Source organism: Panthera pardus, unplaced genomic scaffold, assembly GCF_024362965.1.
Source record: "Panthera pardus isolate Hobbes unplaced genomic scaffold, ASM2436296v1 HiC_scaffold_17, whole genome shotgun sequence".
NCBI lineage: Eukaryota > Metazoa > Chordata > Mammalia > Carnivora > Felidae > Panthera > Panthera pardus.
The window spans coordinates 12764780-12788982 of NW_026526732.1; the positions used below are offsets into that span (position 1 = coordinate 12764780).

The window sequence follows — 24203 nt, forward strand, 5'->3', positions numbered from 1 at the left end:
ACTAGGGAAAGCAATCTGTCTAAGAAATACTTTCTATTCTCCCAGGCTTCAAAAGCAGTGTGACTTCCCTTTATGAGCTCTCCAGAAAACAGTACACAAAAGGAACCTGAGCTTGAGGATTACACTGAAGGATCTTTAATAAAATATCTTAATAATTTAAGGAAATGAATAACCGTAAAAAGTATTCTCTTAAAAGAACCATCTTCTTTTTGGCCAGAACAAAAATTTACAGGTAAAAAATGATCTTTCTTCTGCCAAATATGCAATTTCTAAAAAAGATTTTATTTTTAAGTAATCACCCAACGTGGGGCTCAAACCCACAACCCCAAGATCAAGAGTCGCATGTTCTACCTACTGAGCCAGCCAGGTGCCCCCTGAATATGTGATTTTACCATAATTTTGTAAAGTCTCCAATAGGAAAGTTTCTGTATTTGTCCCAAATCCTACCCATTACAATCAACACTTTTCTTTAAGACACGAAAGTAAAATAACCTAGTATTTTAAATTAGTCATCATATTTGAAAAACTGTCATATTAACTTTCATATGCTGCTGGGTATTAGTCCACATTACATTTATGCTCAGTGTAGACAAAAAATTAATACCTGGGCCCCAAAAGCTTCACTGCTCTACACTATCAAAAGTGACTAGTTCAGGGGCACCTGGGTGGCTCGGTCACTTAAGCGTCCAACTTCGGCTCAGGTCATGAACTAATGGCTTGCGGTTCAAGCCCTGCATCGGGCTCCGTGCTGACAGCTTGGAGCCTAGAGCCTGCTTCAGATTCTGTATCTCCCTCTCTCTCTGCCCTTCCCCTGCTCATGCTCTGTCTGTCTCTCTCTCTCAAAAATACATAAACATTAAAAAAATTTTTTTAAAGTGACTAGTTCACAAAAGATTTTAACTAGCCATTTTAGATCATATTTTATCTTCCAAATAGAGTCTTTACAACTCGAAAATCTGATTTATGTTTTAATAACATATTTATATTTATAATTTCCTGAAAATATCAAAAGGTTACTTGTTTAAGCAGTTGCCCTCATACAAAGGAAAAGAGACCACATGTGCAATATTTGTCAAAATTACCAAGAAAAGTGATCTGCAAAGAAATGTGTCTCATTTAAAAATCTTCTTAAAAACATCCTTTAAAAAACAAGGAAACTTGCCCCAGAAACTTTTTTCTTTTTCCTGGATCCATAAATTTACTGAAGCACCTTCATGTGTAGCTAATGGAACTGGATTTGCATTAAGCAGTTATCTTCCTCAAGAACCAAACACATCTCACACCAAAATATGTTAAAACAAAAGGCCCAGATATAATAGGCAACAATTCTCATCCGCACTAACTAAACTGCAAAACAAGAACATGTTCAAGAGAGCAACCACTAGAGAGAAACCAGTGTTGGTTATAATCTCACTCTGATTAGCTTCATTCGCTAAACAGAATTCCTTTAGGCTTTGCAACCATCTGAAGTTAATATTAATACTGAGTAAGTGCTTTGGATATGTTATCCATTCTCTTCCAAAGAAAGAAAATTCAAGTTGGATTCACTTTCAGGTCTGCTGTATAGACTGATCAAAGGACGAAAAATTAAGCTGAAATTCCATATTTTAAAGACCACTGTGAACATCCTCCAAGTGTATCTCTGATTGCAATTTGATCTGTGCACTTAAGGCCTGTGATGTGATGATCTCTGATAGTGGGCATATTAGGAAAATCCCATGCACTTTATCCAAAACCTAACTACAAAATGATATCTAGGATTACAACCAAGCAAAAGAATTTACCTAAGGTAAACATGTTCATACAGCAATCAGGGTTATGTCTAAGGTTGTTAGGTTATGTCTCCATTCCTCCCAAAAGGAACAGAAATTGCATGTGCTTTGGAAACATGCAAAAAAGCATAAGAATTAAGAAAGGGAATATAAGTATAGTTAAAGGACAGTCTAGACATAATATAATTCAATTATAGTTTAGCAAATCTAAGGATTTCAATTATCTGGCTCAAGTCTTAAGCTACTCATAGAAAAACAAGTCTATGTATGGTTACACATTAAAAATCAAATTACTTCAAAGCCAACATTAGACAAATCAGATTTTACTAGACACTTCAATCAATTCAAGGTACAGAGTTCAGTCAAGTTCCAAAGTGGACAAATATCTGAAACGTTTATTTTTCTTGATATAAACAAAATGGATCCAATTTTTGAGGGTGCTCAACATCAAAGTCAGGCCATATGCATTGATTTCCATGATCACCCATAATCTTAAAATATTTTATACTAAGAACTTGGACTATATAAACACGAAAGCTTAATGTTACACTTCACCTTTTCATTTCAAAAAGAAATCTAGGTTATTTCGGTGCTAAACAATTCCTGCTCTTTTCTTAAATAATCTTAGCATCGGCCTCTCACTCGTTTTATTTTCTCTGGGAAATAATGCAAATATATTAATCCTAATTCCATTCTCTGAGTTCTTTTCAATTCTGTTTCCTTCTCAAACCTCCTCCTCTAATCTAATTCAACAAAAATAACTGTCCCCTTAACTTTTTTAAAAAAATAAAAATTTATTTTAATATCTGAAACAAAAATTAACTGGGTTCAAAAGTCATGCCATAGCATGTTTCCAGTAACTGAAAGCCATTTTACTGACAAGGTTAAAGCCAACCTAAAACAAATGGCAAAAGATGTAATTATTCCATTTAACACCTTCATTAAGGATTCTTTGCCCTAAAATAAGGTAAAAATAAGCTAAAATAAGGCCAAAATATAACCAGGGCATTAGGACACCCATGAAATTAAAAGTTAATAAAGTTAAAAAGTTAATAAGTAACTTTATATTCCTAGTTTTGTTTGAAAAATACTTGGAAGAATTCAGAACAAAACACTTAATTCACTAACTTATGCAAGATTAGACTGCATCTCAAAGCCAGTGAAGGCAAAGACAGGATATTATCGTTACAGTGTTAATGTCAAGTAACATCATGTAATGTCACCTTAAGAAGCAAAAACCTGTACCCTGTACCTTGAGAGGATGACACCAGAATAACTGCTTTAAAAAGGCATACAATTAACCCCTTAACTTTTGGTAACTTCCTTCAGGACCAGGAAGAAGTTTCAGATCTAACGCTAACAACGGACTCGCAGCGACTGTTGGAGCAGCAATGTGGAAAATCTGGGACTCAGCAGGAAGGAGTCTGTCGGTAGGAAGGAGCTTAATGGTATCTGTCATAGTTGTGGGAGTAAAAGTTTATGTGTCTATCCATCGGGGGGAAGGAAATGTTGGTACGCCTTCTATATTTTTTACTCTGGCTCTAGATAAAAAACAAACCCAAATGCTGTAGCATAAAAAGATAACAAATTCCATTACTCATCAATTACAATGTTAACTTTCCCCAGCCTCCGGGTTCTTTCTACTGTGCAAGTTACAGTTAAAAATAACGTGAGTCCCTCACCTATGGCTTCAAAGATTTTTTTAAATTGTAGACGAAAGCTGTAAGATCAGAAAGATATGGGAAAGCCAGAAGCAAGAGTGCTAGCTAAGCTTCAGAGGTTCTGTTACAGAAGTAAATTCCAGATTACGTTATGCTTAGCAAGCATAAGGGTGTATGAATAATTACGGTGGCACAAAGGCATTGGGAATGCCATGAATACGCCATGAGTGCTCATTTACTAGAGGGCTCAAGGGTGTGTATCTGGCTGTCTGAGCAGGAGCACCCGAGGGGTTTTCTTTCCTGGGCTAAATTCCAAAACCAGAGAAATGTCTGGGTTTTTTGCTTTTTAATCACCATCCCAAGAGGTCTACTGCTTGGCATTTCAAATATGTACTTGTGATACATGATGAGCCAAACATGCCATATTTATTCCTATGAATCAATGCTAGGTACACCGGCTCAATACAACGAAGTACTCTGCTTTGAATTTATCAGTTTGATAAAAAGGAGTTTAGAGTAGTGGTTCATCAATTAGGACATCCAAGAATATGTCCATACAGGAAAAGAGAAGAGAGAAAAAGAAAAGGGCTCTGAGCTGGAACAGAAAGCATCTGGTCAAAGGCTGACAGGGCCACTCCCCCACCCCTGTCGCAGTCACTCTCACCGCCGCACCCCTCTGGCTCCTCTCTCAAGTCCTGTTCAGCCTCAGCTGACTTTTGGCAGCTTTGGACTCAGCTGGTCCAAGAAAAAAGCTGAAGCAAATCCACAAAGTGACCCAGAGTACTGATGGCATTAAGAGCACTGGATAGTGAACGAGTATTATTAGGCTATCGTCAATTAGAAGATGAGTAACTAAAAAATGATTTAAAGCTAGTACTTTAGCCAGCTGTCAGAAATATTACTGCTTTATGTCTTTAAAATTGTATTTAAGTAATCTCTATACTCAACATGGGGCCTGAACTCATGACCCTGAAATCAAGACTCATGTGCTCTTCTGACTGAGCCAGCCAGGTGCCCCAATATTACTGCTTTAAAGACTATATATAAAGGTGGCTCTTGCTCACCTTCATTCTCTGAGAATATATTTAGTACTGGGTACCCATTTAGTATTAATTTCTGGTTACTGGAGCACTTAAAGAAGACTGAGCTGGCCCGGATAAGACAATAAGAATTTAAAGATCTAATTCCTAAAGCAGTACAAGTTTGGTAAGCAGATGTGAGACTCAAATCTAAAGACAAGACACTGATTTTAAGTTGTCTGATTCCTGAGAGAACAGTCAAGTGCCATTACAAAAAGATCAAAAGAAAATTTACGTTTGCTGAAGATTCTTTGAGGAGAAGGTATCTGATATATGCATGTGTATATGAGTGTGCACACACATATTTCCAACTATGAGTTGTATTTGATCAGAAACTCTTTGAAATGTTAAATTAAAAAGGTAAACAGCCAAGACAGAAACAAAAGTAAAGTCAGACTATTCACTGAACAATAGCAAAAATATTTACCAAGAAAAATCAACCTGGCTTAACTACTTCCTGTCAGAGTAAGTGCTCTATGTAAGGTGTGCCCGAGTAGATAATTTGAGGACAAACACAACAGTAAAGGCCAAACCCAACAAAAGGCCTTGCTCTGTAATCACTTTCTTTTCCCACCAGACAAAAAGACACTTAGAGCTACAAAAAGGAGTGGAGAGCTGTCCAAATCGCTAAGAACAAAGGGAAAATTAACAAGTATTCCTTTGGAAAAACTGAGACAATTACACCTCAAAGGACTTAATGACTAATCACAAAGTGTCAGCCTCCTCTAATTCTCTGAACCTAGATATCACCATTGTTTTCAAGACCTGGTCACACCATTTCCATACTCTTAAAATCCTTTCAATCTGATGTTTAGTGCCTTAGAAAGAATCAGGGCCATACCCTTGTCTATAACCCTTAGATAGCTAGAGGCTCATGAGATCTAAAGGCTAGTGCCTTTATCCCTATAGTTTCTCAGGTGAACCCTCCCATCAAAATTTTCTCTTCATCCATGAGTATTTCCACATTCCCTAGCTTTACTATTAGTTAAATACAATTGTTTTTGCAGTGAGGGAAGCCATTTTTTCACCCTTTGAAAACCAATAGTAATTCAGAAATCAACCTTAGTCTGGCACTGATTAAAATGTGAACTGATTTCTACCTGCCCAGAATATAGAAGTTGTATTACAGAGAAAACTTGAAATACACAGCTTAAAAGAAAATAAAGGCTTTGAATTGTGAATTTGGCAGCAGGTATACTACGTATTTCGACTCTTCCACATAAAGACTAAAGCTACAGCTGTATCTTTAGTCCAACAAATAAACTTAAAATGACCAAGGTGGCAAAGAAAGGTAAGAGCTTTAACATGTTAAGGGATTGCCCCATTCCAAAATTAGCTTTTTGTATCAAGGTAACAATTAAATTTTACGTTATCCCGAAAGAGTCTAGCTGTTATTTTTGTAAAGCTATGATTTAAAAATTACTGCTTCACATTTGAAAGTACAGATAACTAGTTACTGTTGCATTTTGTGATTGCTAATGGAGTCAAGAATCCTATGTATCTTCTTAAACTGGCTACTATGAGTGACTAGAGATTTCAGAATTGGCAGTAGTTAAGTAACTTTACTTCTCTCCTCCAACAGATAATCTCTTGGATCTCAAATTTTATTTGACAGACTTATTTTGGGATTAAATGTTTTTCAAACTCTTAGTATCAAATAAGGAGATCTAATAACAAACTGGAAAATCATTTTTCTAACTGTGGTTTCCCATTCAATGGACTGAGTCAGACACGATTTAAGGAAGTATTTAGTTTATTTCAGTGATTAACAACAATTTTAGCATGAATATATTCATAGGAGTGTAAATCGTTTCTTCATTTCTAATTAGCCTTTCTCAAGTCTCATGAAAAATGTATACTCTTAAAACTCGAATTCCTGCTTTATTGAATAAAAAAATGAGGAATGCTCTATTTTTAACCACTGAATTACTACTATCTGGATATATTTAAGCAATTAACAAAAGGAAGGAGACTTTTTAAAAATTTTATTTTAGAGAGAAAGCATGAACTGGGGAGAGGGACGGGGCGGGGGGGGGGGGGGAGTGGGGGAGAGAGAATCCCAGGCAGGCTCCGTGTTCAGTGTAGAGGCTGATACAGGGCTCGATCCCATGACTCTGGGATCATGACGTGAGCCAAAATCAAGAGTCAGACACTCAACCAACTGAGCCACCCAGGTGCCCCAGGAAGGAAGCTTTTTAACTGTTCTTCCTGTTATTAGACCACAGCTACCTCTTCATGACAGGCAAGCCACTTGGGCCAACAGGATGCTTGCCACTAGCCTAAAGCACCAGACAAATAAACTTGAGGAGTTGAAGCTTTGGAGGTTAAAAAAAAAAAGTCTCAAAAGACCTATAAAGCTCCAAGAACCACACAAAACTCCCCTATCCTCTCTTTCCTCATTTTGAATATTCAAATCTGTACAAATAATCCCTTAATTATTTGCAACCAATACAACACTACTTTGCATGTCCCTAAGTCTCTACTGGCCATTATCCACAATTACAATAGTGAACACCTATGTAATATGACATGCCAGGCAGTGTTTTAAGTGCTTTGGTGTTCTTCAAACAAAAACAAGAAGAACTGTCCGAATTTCTATGAAGTCACAGGGGCCTTTGTTAAGACACCTATTTAGTAAAGACCTATATATTCATGTAACTTTGACTTCAGTTGATACAAAGTTCTTTTTACTTGATCAAATACAAATTGTGCTAATTCTACCAAAAGAAAAAGAGAAATGTATTAAGGTTGTAACACTAAATAAAAATAGCAAATAAATTGGTTATTTATTTGGCAAATAATAAAACTAATTTCTAATAAACCACTGAAATGGCAAAGTGATAGTCCTATCACTTAAGGTAAATTTTTAATGAGTAGACAAAAAAGAAAATGCTAAACTATTTAAAACAAACAGAAGTGAAACGGAAAGACACATAGCAATTTTCAGGGTAGCTATATTTAATAAAGTTTTTAAAAAACCTCCACTTTTTAAAGTCAATTTTTTTAATGCAAGAATAATTTGCAGTAAAAAGATTCTTTGCTATATAATACTAATAGTACAGCATCTTCTTTCCAAATTCTTTTAATTCAATTATTACTAAAGAAATTAACTTTTATACTATGGGCATTACAAATTCATCTAAAAAGCTAGGCAGTGCTACTGCGTTTTAACGGCTTGCAATTCTTGTACTAGAGATTTGACTGTTGTAATACCCAAAGTAATTTAAAAATAGAATTCAATAAAGATGTGTTTTGTCACTCTAAAATGTGACTACCTTTCCCACTGTGTGTGTTTTAAATTTTTCAAGGTCTGTTTACTTAGATCTTCAATAGTTACAGAATTCAGTCCTAGGCTGTTATGACTTGTGTCCTCCAAAAATATATGTTGAAGTCTTAACTCCCAGTACCTCAGAATATGACCTTATTTGGAAATAGGGTCACTGTAGATGTAATTAGCTAAGATGAGGCCATACTGGGGTAGGGTGGGCTCCTAATCCAACAGAACTGATGTCCTTATAAGAGGAGAATTTAGACACACACAGACACACACAGAGATGATGTGAAGACACGAGATGGAAGACGGCCCATCATCTGACAACAGAGGCAGAGACTGAGGTGCATCTCCAAGTCAAGAACACCAAGGACTGCTTAAAACTCCCAGAAGTTATGAAGCGGAAAGGAAGGATTCTCCTCCAGAGCCTTTAGAGAGAGGCATGACTCTGCCAGCACCTTGATTTCAGACTTCTCACCTCTGGAACTGTGAAGGACTAAGTTTCTGTTGTTCTAAGACCCCTGATGTTTGGCAATGTTGTTATAGCAGGAAACTAATTACACAGGTCATGAATTAAAATCTACCTTTCCAAAACAGCATCTTTTAAAGTAAAGCTGACTTCAGAGTCAGCAAAACCTGGCATCAAACACCTGTGCAAATTAAATCCGTTTAACCCTGGACTTGAATTTGCTTCTTCATTTGTAAAAAAGAGGTAACAATCCTACCAAACAGTGTATTTCTGAAGATAAATTATGTACAGTGTTCACAACACAGAGGTCAAAAATGTTAAGCCTCTCCGTACCCAAGCCCTTCTCTCCCTGCAGTGAGAATGTATTTTAACTTGTGGTCATTTGGCTAACAATTCATAAAGTAGTATGATAAAAACAAAGGGCTATAGTTAAAATATTATTAAGTAAATTTTTAAAAATGTCCTAACGTAAGCCCTGATAGTTTAACTACTTAGCAATCTCTAAATCCTTATCCTGGGTATGACCACACTATATAAGATGTGATGCTTTTCAGAACTTACGGAGATGGTAAATGCTACCCTCTCCTATTTAAAAGGTCCAAACTAATTTCAGTCATCACAAAAAGATCAATTCTGAAACAGTTTTATCCCTTATACTTTCAAAGGTTAATTTTACTCATCACAAGTCTTCTGATTTACTAACATTCTTATTAATATGCAAACTGACCAAAGTTCAGTAATAAACATAAGACTCCTGTTACTAAAAACTCATTGTTCAAATGCAGAACTTTTTATTTCATGTAATAATCATAAGTAAAATAATAATTACCTTTGACAAGATTAGTAGAAATAGAAATCTCACAAATATAATAAGCATGTTCCCCTGACATGCAAATTAGCCAGTAATATGGCCACAATGTTTAAAGTCATCTGTCCAAAGACTTGGGAAAAGGTGATCAAAGGCCAGCACCAGAACATGCTATGAATTAAAACTTAAATGAATCTAAGTTTCGTGATTTGAACAGAAGACTTGAAGAGAAAGAAAACCTAGAATCAGATTATATATTTGAGAAAAGTAAAATGACTGCAAATTATCCACTGCTATCAAAGACAACAGAGCTGGGCTCTAAAACTGCCTGATTTCAAGTGGTGAATAAAGACCAATACTGAATGCTTACTATGTGTAAAGACAACCTGACATATTTCACTTAATTCAAGCCATGGAATATTCTTAATATAGGAGCTTTATACACAAGAAAACGGATTACTAAGTTTTGTCAATACATAGAGTGTATAAATGCCAAATTTTGACAGGAGCTCCTACAGCCACAATCTAAAATATAAACTTGCAAGCAACCATTGGCTCCGCTTTACATATATTTAAACATTTTAAAAGATAAATAAGTTTTGATATTTTATTTGTGGGAAAGTTGCAGTAAAAAAAAAATCTTACTTAGTATCAGTGCAATACAAACTTGCCTCCAAAATAGCATGTTATTGGGGCACCTGGGTGGCTCAGTCGGTTAAGCATCTGACTTTGGCTCAGGTCATGAACTTGTGGTTCATCCGTTCAAACCCTGCATAGGGCTCTGTCCTGACAGCTCAGAGCCTGGAGCCTGCTTCGGATTCTGTGTCTCCCTCTCTCTCCGCCCCTCCCCTTCTTGTGCTCTCTGTCTCTCTCAAAAATAAATAAAACATTAAAAAAAAACAAAAACAAAAACCTCAAAATACCATCTTAAGAAAGTTAACCATATTATATCATAGCATAACCTTAAGAAAAACCCAAACCCTGAAAACAGAATCTAAGAAAATGCAGCTGGAGTGATTATTTAGCTATAGGAAAAGGAGAGAGTCCCACAGGTACTTGTAATAAGGAAAATACAAATTCAGTTTAGTGTTTAAATGAAGCCTTATCCTAGAAGGAGAAGACTGGCTGTTCAAGTTTATGTCTGCCTGCACAAATTTATTTGCCTTTCATCTTTTTATTGTTTTATTTGCCTTTTAAAGAGAAGAGGAGCTAACAGTTGGTGAGCCTCTGCCATGTATGTCTCGAACCTTAGCAGGTGCTACACACTCATTTTTCAAAATGATAGACCTGGGTTTCAATCTTTCCTCAAGTATTTACAAGTTGGGTGACCCTGGGAAATAAATCTGTGACAGGCTTGTTAGCAAAATAGGTATTAAAATACAAGATTGTCATGAGTCTTATACAGGTAATAAAATTATCCCAGTTCTTGTCACATAGTACACGTCTACTAAGTACTAGCTAACATCACCAATGACCATTTTAAAAATGTAACCGTGCAGATTAGTTATTAAGAAATGATGCTTGGAGGCACAGTAACTTGTCTAAAAGACATATATATCTAGCAAATGTTAGAAATAGTTTTGAAAACCTAATGGCATGGAAATCTGTGGTCTCTTAAAAAGTTCCAATGTTGTTAGTCTTTCCTTTTGTTCCTCTGGCTTCCTCAAGTGGTCTTTTACAGAGGAGAAAATTTATTTCATATACTCAAGGTGTTTAAACACTAGAAATGACCCTAGAAACCGCTAAGCCAAGGGGCAGCAAACTGCTTTCAATACAATTATATCCAACTGATAGTCCTTGGAATAAAGGGTCAAAAAGGAGGCTGGAGTGCTATGATGACGCTTTTTACATTTTTTTTTTAATGCTTATTTATTTTTGAGAGAGAGGGAGAGAGACAGAGGGAGAGAGGGGGAGACACAGAATCCGAAGCAGGCTCCAGGCTCTGAACTGTCAAGCACAGAGCCCGACGCAGGGCTCAAACTTATGAACTGCAAGGTCATGACCTGAGCAGAAGTCAGACACTTAACCAACTAAGCCACCCAGGTGCCCCGAGAAGGATTGGAGAATTCAGAGAAAGGCAGAAAAGTAGGACAAAATAGTGATAGCTCCCATGGAGTGTGGAGAGGGCCAAACAACACAGGTCAACCAAGTGCAACATATCTGCCATTGCTATGCCAGAGTAATGCGCTCATTAGACTCTACTTCTCATGAATTCAGGGCTCAAAGCCACAAGTTGTAAGTTTACTCTCTACCATCTAGTGAGCTCTGTGCATAAGAGCTCCCTCCTCCACTTCCTTCACTATAGGTCATCCTGTGGTAGGGTCCCCTCCCTAAAAAATGAAGAAACAAAACCCAAAAAACAAAAACCCTCAAGGCAACCTGGCTACACAGGAACATAACCTCGCTCACGACCTTGTAACATGAGACCACTTAATCAGACTGCATGTTTGTGTGTTACCATATATGGAAAACAAAGAAGTCAAAAATGCATAAAAGACTATGCCACATGGCGTTCGGGGCTCAGTTCTTAGGGTACGAACACAACGGAGCCATGCTGGCTGGCATGAATAAAGTTGCTTCCTGGAAAGAAAAGCCTTGGTGTCATGACTGTGTGAGAATCCTGCTACAATCCTACTATCCGATGCACCTACCACTTCTATGATGTAAACTTAGTCCATTAGCACAATTCTACCCCTTGATCTACTGTTACAGTTTACAAGTTACTCAGATTATTTGTTCTATAGCATGATTAGAACAGGGCAGAGTAATTCTAAGTGTACATACAGAATGAAAAGAGAACCCCAAAACAGGAGAGAATTAAGTAGAGGGGAAGAAAAATGTCTCAGCAAAGCTCATGCAAAATAAACCACCGGTCTGCGTTAGTTTCTGACATGCAACCACATCTAAGTAATCCTACTAGAAATATTACTAGTCCTTGATAAATTTGACACTCACAATCTTGTCCCAAAGGGTCCCTTTCCATAATCAAAGCATTTAAATCAAGTAAATTTTTCTTTGAGGTATCCTATAATTAAGTCTCAATTGAGTCAAAAACACTTCCTATAAAACCATGTCAAGATGTTTCCTTCCATGCCTTTCTTCCCTTAATTCATCTTTTAGATTAATTCTTAATGCTTTAATGAGTTTAGAACTGTGATAATGACTTCTCTATTTTTTATTCATACTCCAATGCCAACTGCCACAAGTATATACCTTATTGAAACATTAAAAATAATTTTTATATTACCAAAGTATTTTACTTAAAATTTTTTTGAAGAATCTCAAGTGCATGGCATATTAAGTATTTACATGTTTTAATCTATTTGAAGTGGTAGTTTGTGGGGGTCTAAAAAGCATACATATACACCGAGGGAAGAGAGTGTGTGTGTGTGTGTGTGTGTGTGTGTGTGTGTGTATAAAAATATGTATCTTCCTAGGGGATTCTGTATTTGTAAGTCTGTGGTGACATCCCCCCACCTCCTATTTCCACAGGTGATTCTGTTGTATATTTCTTGTCTGAGAACCACAGAGACAGAGTATTTCAAATTGTTTTCAATATGTACATCCCTATTTAAAGTATACACCCCCCTAAAGAAAACAATCTGGGCCGTTAATTTTGAATTCTAATTCCAGAAAGTTTTGCTAAACCAAGGTGTCTTGTATTTAAATCTCCCATTAAAAAGTAGTAACCTTTATTTCTTTTGAAGTGGAAAATTAAAATTTTAGTGCTTAAAAAACTTAAGTTATAGTTTTATAAAACCACAGCATCCTCAATTAAGGAAACATTTATAATTCTCTGCCACACTGCAGTATTTATTGTATTTACAAATATTTAGTTTTTAATTTTGCCTATCTTAAAAATGAATAGAAAGATACTTGCTTCTCCTCTTCTACATTATGTAAAACATTTAAAGAGAAAAATTTTAATGTTTCCTTTCTCTGAAAGTTAAAAGCCCTTAAAACATTTTATTAATATAGCACCCCATAAAGTAATAATAAAGGCACATAAGGTATAACAAAATTATTTTTAATTGGATATTAAAATTTACTTTTTCTTTAAAGTTGTGCCCATTTGAAATATATACAATGACAAAAAAAACATCAAAATGTTCTTTAAATCACTCAATGAATAAGGGATTATATATATATCTATATAAAGTTCATAATGAATACCGCATTTCTTTGATTCTAAGACACCATTAGATTTGACATTTCCGAAATAGGATGGGTCTCATAATCACTGGCATGTCATGCTGGAAACAGTTTTTATTCCTGAACGATGCTTCTTACAATAAATGGCACCTTAGATCTGATGAACAATGGTGTTTATAAAAAAAATACTTTTTCAAACTGAAAGAGGTAAGTTTTTCTTTTTGAGTGTAATAAAACTGACCCACCCCAAAACAACCTTAAACGTGTGGCTCCATAAACTATAATCTTTTATATGAGTGAAAATGGCCAATACATTTAACGAGACCACTAAATTATCAGGACAAAAGAAACTCTGGTAAGAATGTAATAGCTTAAATAATGAACAAATGTTATCAATTAAATATTATATAAAGTCATTTCCAGAGTTTTAAACAAATAATTTTATACTATTCCACCTTCCAATGCTAAACATTTCCCATCCTACATACTGAAATAAATTTAGCATTCCACCTACAATGTGCTGCAGATGACTGCTGTGCTGTAAAACAAGTTTCTAACTGCAATATAAATGATCAAACTGCACTGTATGTATTTATGCTATAAACAGAAGCCACAGGCAAAAAAAACATTTAGAAAGCATCTACTAAAACTGTAGTCTATTATACTGAGAGTCATATTGTTCTCTAACACATCACAAATCAAGACACTATTGATTTGGTGGCTCATGTAGATACTGCCTGCAGCACTTCGAACAACTGTACTCAAGTGGTCAGGTCACTCCTTGCTATTTCTACTGGCTAGTATTCTAGTGACAGCACTGGGATCAAACGCATCAAAAACACGATAGGTTCTACGTCAAACTTAATCAAAGACAATTAATTTCTCTCCATCATTCAAAAAACTGGTGAACGTAAATACAAACTTCGGAAATGGCAGTATAAGGATGAGTAATATCCTTTCACTTAAATACTATACTACAAAATAAGGACAAAGTGAGAACGAGTAGACATAAATTTTTCTCGACCTATTTTAAGAGTGTCACACACTCCCAAGATAGGTTTCTAGATACACTACTGACAACTGATTAGGTTAACTGTCACCACCAGAATCTTCAAACCAGTGCGATGCTTCTACATATTTTGTTTTCAAGTTTACACATGAAGGCCCAGCAGTGATTAAAAACTTGGGATCAAAAGTCACTGAAAAGTCTACATTTTTTATTGCTATTTCATCCAAGTGAATATCACTTAATTTTAATAATGGTAAATACAACTAAAGTAGTTTGAAATCCCAGTCAATATAATTTCCTTAAGGACAAGGCTAATCATTCCTGAACGTTAATACTTTGCACCACTGTCACAGTTTTTCCTGTTACCCTAAGGAAAAGATCTGAAACCAACTCAAATTGCTGGACTATATTGAATTACCTTAAAAATAAACACCAAATTTCCACGCTTACCCACTTTTTCACATAACAAAAGTAATAATGTACTATTTCTGTTCAGAACCTTTAAGAAGAAATGACTTGATTTTTGGCCAGGAACCAACCTTAAAGCTCTTACAGCTGTTTAGATTATCAAGAGGTAAGCCAAACCAATCCAATTTTAAATTTACATTTAAATCCAACTTTAGAGGGCTGGTGTGTTCTATCCTTATTTTAGGCAGGCTTGACAAATGTAGCTTAAGAATTTTAGAGAAATAGAGCAAATGATGAGTGGCTGGGAATGCATAGGAAACAAAAGGACTATTCATAGGACCAAATAAAAGCCTTCATTAGGAATGAAAAAAAAAAACACCAATGGTTTTTAATATATGTATATATATGTAAAACCCAAAGGAGAAACAAATAGCAAATAAATGAAAATTAAAAGCAAAAATAAATAAATAAATAGGAAACCAATCCCCAATTTTTCTGCTACTCAGTTTACCTTGGAGGCTAATCTGAACAGTGTTACCCGCAGCCTACAGAACACATGATGGACACTTTGTTCCTGAAATATAATGTTTTTAAATCCATCAACACCTCTATATATTCTGTGCAATTAAGAAATTCACCTCAGGCAAGTGACCAAGAAGTACTTTAGTACTAGCACTATCTATGCAGAATAGCAAATATAATGTGAAACAAAGCAATGCAAGCATTTATGTGAATTCTGGCTCCATGCTAACTCTGGCTTCATGCCTAACTATGTTAAAAAAGAATTGCCAAACTGTCAATGCATTTCTTTACAATATTTCTTATTTTACCTTCATAAAGGCTAAGAGTTTTGACTATGAGCATTGTCAATTAGCCAAATTTCTCTAATTTTCTATCCGATTTTAAAGAATATTTTATAATCTAAACTATCAACTATTTTTCTCTGTATGTACATGAAGACAGACATACAGAGAAACAGAAAAATCTACATAGGATTTACACAATAAATATATACAGATATTACATACATACTAATGAGACTGCATGATTTTTATATCAAAGTACATGTTTTTCCACCACACAGTTCTTCATTGTTATCAAGAGTAATAAAAAAACTTCTGCAACAACTAAGCACATGCTGCTAATGATCCAACGTTTTAAGAATTTGTAGATTAAAAAAATACAATTCCTAGAACACTGTTATCAAACAAATAAGTTTTATTGGCATCTAAAAACAAAATTCACCCAACATTGAAACGTACTTTAATATTTATGTTGTTTTCTTTTTTTTTTTTTTTTTCTTTTTTACTCACTGCAGTATGAGGAACAAATCACAAACACTTACTTTGGAGAAACAGAGACCATAGTGTAGATTTTACAAAATCACTTTTTAAAATCTCTGTATTGTGCTCCTCAAATATCTAGAGCCAGTCTTTGCATAAAATATCACAGCTTTGTCTATTACTTTAAAATTCTGCAGCAGCCTAAAGATATGGATAAGATATACCACCACTTGCTATTTTGAAATATATCTATTACCATATCCAACCTAATGGTAGTATCTAAAAAAATTCTTTCTTCCATAGGAAGTCTCTGACAAGCTGTTATTCATTTCCTTGAAGTTAAAAGAATCTGGGGGCAACATTTATATTTTATCAGAAAAATAAAAAAATGTTTACCTACCATGTTCATATTAAGAACAATGTCTATACAAGTCAGTTGTACAATTATTTTAAGAGAAAGGTGAACATGAACATCAGATTAACTTAATTCTGGCAGACAAAAGTGAACAACTATGGTCCAGTCAGCCATTAATCTATTACAGAGAGATGACAACTTTACAAAAGGTATCTTTTACCTACTGAGTGATGATTATGTCCCCTCAGTTTCTGTGCTTTCTACCACTGGTTCACTTTCTATATCAGCAACTGTGTCACTCTTCTCCTTGTTTATTTCACTTGAAGATGTCAGTTTTTCATAAAGTTCAGGATCATTCTGTACTGGTAAAGGCGGTGGTTGGGCATGTCTCTCAGTATTTTCACCATTAACCTGAGGCACGTTATCACCTTTTCGTTGAGAAGTGGCCCCTTCAAAAAAATCAAAAACCCGAGCATGAGGAGGGGGGACCCAGGTGTTTTGAATTCTATCTCGTCCAAGACGGTTTCCATTAATTTCTCTGCAGAAATCAAAATCTCTGTCATCCCTATCCCTTTGCCTCTCCCAGGGTCTTCTGCGATCATCAAAATCTCTGTGAACTTCTTGTCCAAATCCTCTGTTCCAAGGACCACTTCTAGGATCAAATCGATAATTTCCAGACCGAAATCGACCTCTTTCTTCATGTAAGCCTTTTGGACCACCATAGACAGGCAGAACCCGATGTTCTCTCTCATCAAAATCTCTGTGCCCCCAGGGCTTCTCTGGATTAAAGCCAAAGTGGTCTCTTCGACCAAGATGATCTATGCCTGGCCTCACAAGATTCTCTCTAATATCGACAGGAGGTCTTCCAAAATGATCCCTACCATCTAACGGAGGCCTTCCAGGACCTTCTCTTGGATCTATAGGCCGTCCAACCACATCCCTAACATCCACCGGGGGAGGTCTACTAATGCTTTCCCTGGCTTCCATGGGAGGAAACCGGTAATCTCTATCTCCTTCCTGTTGAATGTTATCATTCCCGAGTGGTATCCTTTTCTCTGGATTAGTAACATTGTCTACACTTTGTCTTCCAGGAACCAGAAAAGGTCTTTCTGGCTGACTAAAAATATCTCCTGGAGGAAACGGACCACGGGGTGGTGGATGAAGAGCTGAATCAAGTACCGACGGGGGAGGGATTCCCCGCTGGGGTGGGATTCCAGGCTGTATTAAAGGGAATCTTGGTCCAGGTGTCTGTGGTATTAGTCCCGGACGAATGTCTAACATTGGCATTGCAGGCATCCTTTGACCAGGGAGATTTAAAGGGGGTAAGTTTTGAGGCCCGGCTGGTGGCTGTGTTCCCAAAAGTCCAGCAGTGTTCGGAACATTTGGTGGCTGTACTCCTATTAGTCCCGAATTATTAGGAATATTTGGGGGTAGCACTCCCAAAAGTCCAGAACTACTTGACACAGTTGGTGGCTGTAGTCCCAAAATTCCAGAGTTATTTAGAATATTTGGTGGCTGGGGTCCAATAATCCCAGCACTACTGGAAACATTAGATGGCCGGACTCCAATAATTTCAGAATTACTCGACACATTTGGTCTTTGGACTCCCAAAATTCCAGAATTGCTTGTCACATTTGGTGGCTGTCCTCCTAAAATTGCAGAGCCACTTGAAATATCATTTGGAATCACTAAAACAGAAAAAGGAAAAATAACACACATAAAAATCATTCATGTAAAAGGAAACTATATTTATAGTTACTAATGCTTTAATTTCCCAGTAGTTAGCCTAGAGTTAGCTGCTTATATCCCCCAACAATCAAGATGCACTAGATACTAAACAAAACTTAAAGCTAAAATTACTACTATGCATAGTGAAATTTATATATTAAGACATAAGTGCGGTGTTACCTAAGATCTTTACATAAAACATTTAAAGGTGGGTTTTGTTTTTTTTTAATGTTTGTTTATTTTTGAGAGACAGAGAGAGAGAGCATGAGCGGGAGAGGGGCAGAAAGAGAAAGGGAGACACAGAACCTGAAGCAGGCTCCAGGCTCTGAGCTGTCAGCACAGAGACCGACGTGGGGCTTGAACTCACGAGCAGTGAGATCTTGACCTGAGCGGAAGTCAGACGCTCAACCAACTGAGCCACCCAGGCGCCCCAAAACATTTAAAGTTTAATAAAAATGTCAGGTATTGTAGTAATTCTCCACCTTTAACAAAAGTCTTTCTAAAGCACAAACAAATTTTAATATACTAACAGTGCTGCCATAAAAGAGGACTGGCTACTTTGAAATATCATACTTCTCTTTTAGACCTGGCTGAAAAATGCCGGAAGAAGTAAGTTATTTATACCTAAGCTTTGCTTGTTCTAATCTTTCTCTAAGGATACATATTCTGTGAAACTGTATTTTGATAACAACACATTGATGCAGTCCCAATAGGCCAAAAAAAAAGGGAAGGGAAAGGTCTTAAAGGTGCCAAAATCTACACTATCCTGAACAGAATGCCAACTTTTTCTAACAGAAATTTTAGGAGATAGTGATCTCTTTTGAAACATTGCAACACTTCAATACTGGTGCACTGAACTGGGTACAAATGTGCAAGGCATCTCAGAATTAAACACCAATGTAGAGGAGTAGTGCTTATGATTTAATTTTGTATTTCTGGGGAATCTGTTTGTTTTACCTGATCTGGTGTTTTCAGCAGAAGGAATCTGGTGGTCTATAAGATGAGGTACTTTTTCTTCAGGCTCTGCTTGTTTAGTTGGAGGATTAAAAACATTTCCAGCTGGCAGAGCAGAAGTAGCAAGATTGCTGGCAACAGAACCACCCGGTAAAACAAGACTACCAAATCCAACATCTTTCACGGTTTCTGGAGTCATGGATAACGGCGGCTGCACTAAGGCTGTTTAAAGAGCGAGAAAATATATTTCAGATTTAATTAGGCAAGCAAATCATGTGTTAAGTTAAAATATTAACTATGACCAACACTGCCCTTGCCAAAGTTTTCAATGACTTCCTCTCCTCTCTCCCCAGTTTGGTAAGACTACTCAGTTACTGTGACATACTGAATTCTCTTCTGGTCCCTCTATTTTATTTATAATGAAAACTAACTTCTCACAGCTTGTCTGTTTCATTTTGTGGCATCTCTTTATTACCTAGCACTTATATAATAATTGATGCTCAAAATGACAAATCAGTCATCATGAAGAGGCTAAGTTACATTTAGAAAGTTTTACTTTTTTTTAATCAGGGAAAACAATTTTTGGAAATATTTTAAAGTGTTTAGTAAAATATGGACCAGTACTTAAGAAGTAATACAAAAAAAATCATAATTTCCAAGAATGTCAGTACATGAATTCTGAATATACAGAAATAATTCATGCAGAATGACAAATACACACAACAATACGAATCTGCTCAAACCCCCTGAAATTATAATGTACTAACGCCCTTACATTCTCTACTTTTATCAAATGAGGTTAGAAACCCATCACATAAGCGGTAATGTGGACTACAAATAAAAAGGTATGAACATTCCATGTTTTAAAAATTTTTTTCCAAAAAAATTTTTTAATGTTTATTTTTATTTTTAGAGAGAGAGAGAGAGAGACACACACCCACACTAAGGGCAAGTGGGGGAGGGGGGGAGGGAGGGAGGGAGGGAGGGAGAGAGAGAGAGAGAGAGAGAGAGAGAAACAGACAGAAGGAGACACAGAATCAGAAGCAGGCTTCAGGCTCTGGGCTATTAGCACAGAGCCCGACGGCGGGGGCGGGTGGGGGGGGGCTCGAACCCATGAACCATGAGATCATGACCTGAGCTGAAGTTGGACACTCAACCGACTTAGCCACCCCAGAGCCCCTATGAACATTCCATTTTATTTTCATTTTTTTTAAAATTTTTTTTTTTTTAACGTTTATTTATTTTTGAGACTGAGAGAGACAGAGCATGAATGGGGGAGGGTCAGAGAGACAGGGAGACACAGAATCTGAAACAGGCTCCAGGCTCTGAGCCATCAGCACAGAGCCTGACGTGGGGCTTGAACTCACGAACCGCGAGATCATGACCTGAGCCGAAGTCGGACGCTGAACCGAATGAGCCACCCGGGAGCCCCAACATTCCATTTTAAAGAATGAGTAGAAAACTCTGTTAAGTGTATATGTCATTTATATCTTTAAAAAAACCAGAACTAGAGGAATATAAAATCACAACTAAGCCATCAGAATTTTTAGTCCAATTTATGTCACAACACCATTACATCATTTATTTGGGAATTTTAAGAACTGTTTTATCCTCACATTTGACTCTAGCTTATCTGGACAAACTGCTAGCACGTAAGAGAGCTATAAAATAGCAACAAAATCACCTGCAATCATGTGTAGGAATTATGAGAATTAAACAGTACAGTGTGAACAATGAGGACAGTACCTGGCACATGGCTATATTTCTCCTTCTCCATTAAACTGATCCCAGATTTTCTAAAATGAATAAGCTAAGGAAATGACTGGGGGAGGTAAGCTCTAGGATGAGTCTCTGAATGCTGAATTCAAAAACGGCTTTTAAATACTTGTCTAATTTTTTGAAAAAATAAACAATGCTTCCTAATTAACCAACAATAAATAAAAAAGAAGGATCCTAATCCTGTTTGAACACTAAAGGAGAGAAAAGAAGTTATAAATATAAGGGAAGTGGGTTACAGGTAAGTTCTCTATCCTATAAACTCTCTTTACAATAAAATCCTTTGAACCAGTAATGGGCCAGAAAGCTAAGAAGTTCTCCGAAACTCATGTAGTCGTCTCAAAAGGATAAAGAGGCAACATGAAAGGTCTCTTACTCACTAAAGATAAAACAAATTGAAATTCAAAATGAAAAATGAGTGCAACTGCTCTAAAGTAAAAGTCTATTAATCCACAAACATTACAGAAACTGGAGAAAGAAGTGAAAGGGAAAGGTAGAGAAAGAGAAGTAGTAAGAGAAAGCCTCTTCTACCCACTTCAGTCACTGGATATTACTGGAAATGCCCACAGAACTAAACTTGTGCTGAAAAATGGCACTTAGGGGCAAGAATTTAGCATCTACCACAGTTCTCCCATACAACTGTACCTCAAGATAAGTAACTACTACCAGCTGGTAAGAGAAAGATTTCTTTAGTAAAAAATTCTAGGTAAGAAATGTAGAAAACTTACAAAATTCAAAAGATTACCACTTTGCAAACAATGGAAAGTAGATTAAAAAGCAATAATAATCAGTGGATGAAAAGATCAGATGAATATTGGAAGGGATTTTAATGACCAGGTTCCATTTTCTGAATGCTCTGATCCATCTTAAAATCATTAGAAGTGGGATAAGAAGAAACTGAATGGCAAAAAAACAAAAACAAAAAAAGAAATTGCACGGCTCCTGATGTGATATAATATCAAGTCTATATAACACTCCACCAGGTAAATACTGTTGCGAAAAATGTTGGAGCAGATCCTTGGCAAACCTTTGGTGCTAAAAAACTTCCTATGTACAGAAAAATCCAGAAGATGCAGGAACAAATTCAATACCACAAAGAAGGAAAAATCAAATCCACTGTTTGGGATCTTACATAGAGAAGTGAAGTGTTTCTTCAGCAAATCAAGATTAAAAAAGAAAGGAAGGTCTAAGCAGGACTCCTCTAGATTGAGATATTTAATACACAAAACAAAATCACACAAATGTGATCTGGGGCCTCTTCTCTGAATTTCAACTAAAACAAACCAGTTATAAATGACATTTTGAGACAACAGAGCAAATCTGAATATGGAATGACTATCATATAATAATGTTAGTTTTTGGAAATCATTTAGCAAAAAAAAAGTATTTTTCTAAAAACTTTCATAATAGGGGTGGCCTGGGTGACTCAGTTGGTTGGCGAAATGTCCAACTCTTGGTTTCAGCTCAGCTGATAATCTCAGCCCACATGGGGCTCTGTGCTGACAGTGTGGAGCCTGTTTGGGATTCTCTTTCTCCCTTTCTCTTTGCCCCCCATCTGCTTGTGCACACTCTTTCTCTCTCTCTGGAAGTAAATAAATGAACTTTTCAAAAACTATGCTTTATTAAAATAAATAAAAAATTAAAACTTTCATAAAAAAATTTATAATTCACAAGAATGAGAACCAACAGGTTAACACTACCATGAATAAAGAAAAGTCTCAAAGTAGGAAACTCACATGTTGGTACTACTGGCGGAATAGCAGGTGGCGGTACAACAGGTGGTGGAACTGGAGGTGGCATGAAACCTACAAGGGAAAAAAAGACCAGGAATAAAAGAAGACTGAACTTCTTTTAACTCAAAGATTTCAACAGCTATACATGAAATTCTACATTCTTAAAACAGCTTTCCACTACTACGACCTTTTATTTGTGAATATATTTTCCATTTAAAAAATCACTTTTATAAACACTGTCTTACATTTGATTCTTAATAAGCTAGGAACAGAAATTCTTATCACTATCACTTCCTATTTATTTGCTCAGTTGTGGAAGTCCTATGGCACTCTCTATGATGCTGTAAAATCAAAATTAACATAAGCCAGACAACCTGTTTTGTATTTTAGAATAACTACATGGGAAATTAAATACTGTATTTCCTTTTTTTTTTTTTTAATTTTTTTTTAACGTTTATTTATTTTTGAGACAGAGAGAGACAGAGCATGAATGGGGGCGGGTCAGAGACAGGGAGACACAGAATCTGAAACAGGCTCCAGGCTCTGAGCTGTCAGCACAGAGCCCGATGCGGGGCTCGAACTCACGGACCGCGAGATCATGACCTGAGCTGAAGTCGGCCGCTTAACCGACTGAGCCACCCAGGCGCCCCTAAATATTGTATTTCAAGCTGCTGATAATACTATATGCAATAATGTTATTTGTAAAATGTGCTGCTGTATTTCTTTGCTATATATGTTGTTTATCTGCTAGATCAAATTATTCTAATAACCTTGGATGTTACTATATTATGCTTTGAGCATTGAAATAAATCTTCAACTGAAGTATTGACTTTTACTAAATTTAAATGTCAAATGATCAAACAATAAATCTGTTTCCTTGCATTGTTAAAATATAGAACTGCCAGCGGCACCTGGGTGGCTCAGTTGGTTAAGCGTCCGGCTTCAGCTCAGGTCATGATCTCGCCATTTGTGAGTTTGAGCCCCATGTCGGACTGTGTACTGACATGACAGCTCAGAGCCTGGGGCCTATTGTCTTCTCTCTCTGCCCCTCCCCTGCTTGCACTCTGTCTCTCTCTCTCTCTCAAAAATAAATAAACATTCCAAAAGATTTTTTAAAAAATACAGAGCTACCATTAAATTCAATTAAAAAAACAGTGGCTAAAGGGGTGCCTGGGTGGCTCAGTTAGCTAGTGTCTGACTCTTGTTTTCAGTTCAGGTGATCTGATTCATGGCTCAGGAGATTAAGCTCCATATCAGGCCCTGCGCTGACAGCGCAGAGCCCGCTTGAGATTCCCAATCTCTCTCTCTCTGTGCCCCTCCCCTGCTCTTGAGCATGCTCTCTCAAATTCAATAAACATTAAAAAAAAAAGTGGCTAAAAATACTGTGACTATCAACAAATAAATGCTAGACAGTGATACTACAAAGTCTATGTGATGATATGAGTTAATCATTGAAAATTATCTTCTGAAAAAAAAAATTTTTTTTTTAAACAAATTTTTTAATGTTTATTTTTGACAGAGACAGAGCACAAGAGGGGGAGGGACAGAGAGAGAGGGAGACACAGAATCTGAAGCAGGCTCCAGGCTCTGAGCTGTCGGGACAGAGCCCAATGCGAGGGCTCGAACCCACAAACTGTAAGATCATGACCTGAGCCGAAGTTGGATGCTTAACCAAATGAGCCACCCAGCTGCCCCTGAAAAAAAGTTTTAATTCAGATTTCAAATACAGAAAATAACTGACAAGA

At 36.5% G+C, this 24203-nt stretch overlaps 1 protein-coding gene across 9 annotated transcripts in view; it reads right to left on the bottom strand.

Moving 5' to 3' along the window:
* SCAF8 (SR-related CTD associated factor 8) overlaps positions 1–24203 on the bottom strand; it is a 205132-nt gene that overhangs the window by 98520 nt on the left and 82409 nt on the right. For 6 of the 9 annotated variants that reach the window (XR_008422840.1, XR_002070812.2, XR_008422839.1 and 3 more), the window contains exons 18-20: positions 22462–22530; positions 18953–19171; positions 16488–17955 (exon numbers count right to left, since the gene is read on the bottom strand). Coding sequence is in view for 4 of the 9 variants with exons in the window: in XM_019412646.2 (XP_019268191.1) it covers positions 16502–17955; positions 18953–19171; positions 22462–22530 (1742 nt within the window). In the remaining 5 variants the exon portion in view is untranslated. Of the gene's footprint in view, positions 1–15891; positions 17956–18952; positions 19172–22461; positions 22531–24203 lie in introns of those variants that run through there. The other 3 variants (XM_019412650.2, XM_019412648.2, XM_019412645.2) reach the window with 2 other exon arrangements.